This window comes from Nylanderia fulva, unplaced genomic scaffold (assembly GCF_048542155.1).
Source record: "Nylanderia fulva isolate GAGA-0341 unplaced genomic scaffold, ASM4854215v1 Scaffold105, whole genome shotgun sequence".
In the NCBI taxonomy this organism is placed as follows: domain Eukaryota; kingdom Metazoa; phylum Arthropoda; class Insecta; order Hymenoptera; family Formicidae; genus Nylanderia; species Nylanderia fulva.
In genome coordinates, this window is record NW_028189248.1 from 274,667 (window position 1) to 278,538 (window position 3,872).

Here is a 3,872-nt window from a genome sequence, read left to right on the forward strand (position 1 = left end):
AGCAATGTCGAAATGTACGACCCTGAATATGATAGGGAGGCCAATATCATCTTAGATGATATTGAAGATATGGAGGTTAATGTACCCATCGTTGAAGAAGACAATGGTAATGATGAAGAAGATGATGAAGAAGAAGAAGAAGACCAACCACTGCACGACGATGGGTACGACAGTGGAAATAATGTTCGCGAGGCGTACCACTCGCGTACGTTAGACGTACGGACCATCGCAACCCTCGGCGAAGAAACGTGGGTATGCGTTATAACGGCATACGTCTCACCAGGGGGGTCAGTGAGAATCTGCATTCCCTGTTTTATGAGAAACAGGGAAAGATTCGCGACAACCACACTAATGCACAGGCACGTGACGATGCGGTACAGAGATGTACCGCATCTTTATTGCATCGATTGTTTGGAAAGAGTGTTCGTACTCTTCCTGGCCAACTTGTGCCCAATCTGTCAAGGCTGTAAGTATATATCAAAATATATATATATAAATAGTAAAATAATTTATTATATTTCTATGTGCAGATGCCGAAGCACAGTCTGACAGCGATGGTTAACGCGACCCCCTCTCTCGCTGTCGCCGCTGCAACACACTGGCTCTCTCTCGCCGGCTCTCTCCGTTTTCTCTCGCCGTCACCGTACAATTACATAAATATTAAGGTTTATTTTATATTTTTTTATATTTTTATATTCACACACACAGTAGAGAGGGTTTGGAGTCAGTAAATACCGCGGAAGTGACGAACCGTGGGGTCCTTATCTCTACTGTAACACATGCACAAGTACACGCACGCACACACACGCACATACACATACACATGAGGTGTAAATCCGACCGGCAATCTCCACGTGGTACACCTTGAGTAACGCCAATGCCGGCGGTAATGTAAAAATTATGAATAAAATATATTTATTATACAAAAATATTTATTATTTAAAAAAAAAAAATGTTTCCTATCCTTCGATATCCTTATAAAAAAATTAGCGGTAATGTATAAAAAAAAAAAGCGGTAATGTACAAAAAATAAGTATAAAAAATTATGAATAAAATATATATTTATTAAACGAAACTATTTATTAAACAAAAATATCGTACGCTGCAATAGCGGAAATTCGTATAGATCCCACAAGCGAAAACCCATGCTGAGGTAACATCCGCTTTCCAGAGCGCGCAGCATCGACAGCTTCTTAAACTCGCTCAACAACACGTGTGGCATTCGCCATTGTATCTTGAATATGTTGATCACAGGCTCCAGTGCAGAATCTCCATACAGGCAATTATTGTCGTTGCGCGATCGTATTAGGATCAACTCATGACGCGCATTAATCAATACTCGTTTGTAATCATCACAAAATCTCAGCAACATGTAGAGCGGTACGCAGAAATTGAAGTGTCCACTCGCAGAAATCGGATCACTCCAGCCGGCGTTACTCATAACCATGCTTCTATCGAATGATATCGTTACATAGTTTTTGAGCAAACTTGTTATTCCTACATTTCTGTTGCGATCAATCTCCACACCATCGAGCTCATAGCGAATTTCGTCAAACATGAATGCGACACAATTATTTCCCAGTGTCACATTGGATCCCTCAATTGGATGGTTTATCTTCAGTTCTCCCTCGATATATAAGAAACTCTCGTACGGCAATGTATACAAATCCTGTTGTTGTATGGTTATTCTTATCTCATCTCTGTGACCAAATGTTGTGTTGGCAAACGGGTTGTATGTGTGAGTCTCAATCTTGACGATGCGATCGTCAAAGACTGGTTTTTTCTCGATGTTGAGAATCTCAGTCATTGTTCAGATGGCACGCACCGCAAATCCCAAAAATTGTAAAAACGCAACGTTTGACGAGGTGAGTCTCTTCTTCGTGGTTGATTTGATATTAGCGAATGATGTTGCTGCTAGCCTGATTGTGTTCTTTGTGTCTTTTTTCAACACGAGCATCCCGCACGAGGTGTTGCTGTCGCCCGCCGTCGTACGTGCAATCTAACTGTTATCTCTTCGCCTCGAAAATCAAGCAATTGTCCTTTCTGGTCAACAACGCGTAATACTAAATCAGTAATGCTCCGTACGAAGACCGGCAGGTAAATGATCTGCGCCGGCGTTTCCGATATCTTATATCCTGGTGGTACCCTCGGTGAAAATTCATGTATCGTGTGAACGAGTTTACCGTTGCTGTATGCACCCGCGGTCACGTCACACTCTATGCGGATAATGTTTACGTTGATAATATTAATCGGCATGTCCGATTCGTACCATTTTCGCGGTTGCATATGATTCGAGAATCCTAGCAACGATCCAATGTTGTTGGGCATGCTAAAGTTTATTCTGTATGCACATTTAATCTCGCTTTTCATCGTATTGTAATTAGCGCGAAGCACAATTGGGTAATCTTCATCGTCGACACCTTTATCACTAACAGCATTATGTTTTCGGGAAAGTGCGCGTTTCAAAAATTCATGTATCGCTTGCAGCTCGTACGATCCCTCGGAAATCGTAATTTCCGCGTCGTCTTTGCCGTAGTAAAATTTATTATTTGAGGAATTCCCATTCGATATAATGTGATAAGTTTCGAAGTCTGCCAGACCGAACTCGTAGTCCGCATCGCTCAAATCTATGGGGGAAAAGTAGGTCTCTGCGAGGACGCTACTCTTCCCAGTCAATGTTAGTGTTAGCGACATGTTGACAAAACTGAGTTAGATAACGCAATGTCAGTCTTTAAATTCGCGGCGAGAATTTAACCTCTCGGAGAAACTGCAAGCACAACTGTCCGCAGATACTTTGATCATATGTTTGATAAGAGGTGTAATTGTATTCCAATTTCGGCACATTTAAATATCGCACCAATTCCTCGGGTAATCGAAGATTGCCAAAACTGTCGAAATAGATTGCGCGATTTCCTCTTTTTGCATACGCAACCCAATGAGTGCCAAGACCGTCTGTATTGTCTAGATTAACGATACCACTCTCATTTTCTCGCGCGCCATTTATCGGTAAATTATTGCGCATAAATACACCTCTAAAGTATGGAATGTGCATACGTTTTGCAAGTTGTAGCAATTGCACATTTGTAGTTACACTTTTCGGCATTTTTAACGTTTTTTTGACGTTTTTTTTTTCTCGCTCCTCGTCCATATTTGTAAGGGGCGAGATACAATCCGCGGCCTTCCATGGCGCGATTGTGGCGTAGTATCTCTTGCAACTGACGTTGCGCGGCTTTATTGTCGTTCACCGCTTTTGCTACGCCAGCCGCTCCGCCAACCAGGGATCCGAGCGCGCCCAGCATTGGTAAAATCGGCAAAAATCTGCCTCGTTTCGCTGCCGAAAGTACCCTTTTCTTCGTCTTTCTCTTTTTCGTTTTCAAGCCCATGCCGAGCTTTGTCTTGGCCTTCATCGCTGCCCAGATAACTGTGACCGCGGCTCTTTCACCGAGACTCGAGTCTTTCGCGACGATGCGAGTTTTCGCTTTCTCGGCGAGTACCTTATCCGCTGCGTGTCTCTCGGTGAGTTCGCTGCTCCGAGAGTACGCTATATCGTGTTCACGGCACGCCGCGTCCAATGGGTTGACACCTTGATCACCTCTAGCTAATCGCTTTTCCAAACAAGTTCCCGGGCCGCAAAATTGATAGCCGGGAATATGAAGCTCGACCGGAAGTGCGTTTATCGCACGATTTAATAGACCTGTGCCTATTTGCGTTGATATCAGCTGCAATCTCTAAACATTACTGAGCAAAGCGCGAGTCCGCGCAGCTATAAATAGGCGGGCGTTGGAGGTCAAATCGGGAGTGAGAAAATGAAATTCGTGCAACAATCTCTGACAATACCAGTGATGAATTACGACGACAGAGTACGCTGCAGC

At 43.4% G+C, this 3,872-nt stretch overlaps 1 protein-coding gene across 1 annotated transcript; it reads right to left on the bottom strand.

Annotated features, from left to right (window-relative positions):
• Positions 1–1,075: 1,075 nt before the first annotated feature.
• Positions 1,076–1,807, bottom strand: LOC146725077 (uncharacterized). Its single transcript, XM_085484698.1, has one exon. The coding sequence runs from the start codon at positions 1,805–1,807 to the stop codon at positions 1,076–1,078; it is 732 nt and encodes a 243-aa protein (XP_085340824.1).
• Between the last annotated feature and the right edge of the window lie 2,065 nt (positions 1,808–3,872).

What these genes read in the sequence shown, in the direction of transcription:
- LOC146725077 (XM_085484698.1), bottom strand. Translation starts at nt 1,807, where the DNA reads ATGACTGAGATTCTCAACATCGAGAAAAAACCAGTCTTTGACGATCGC.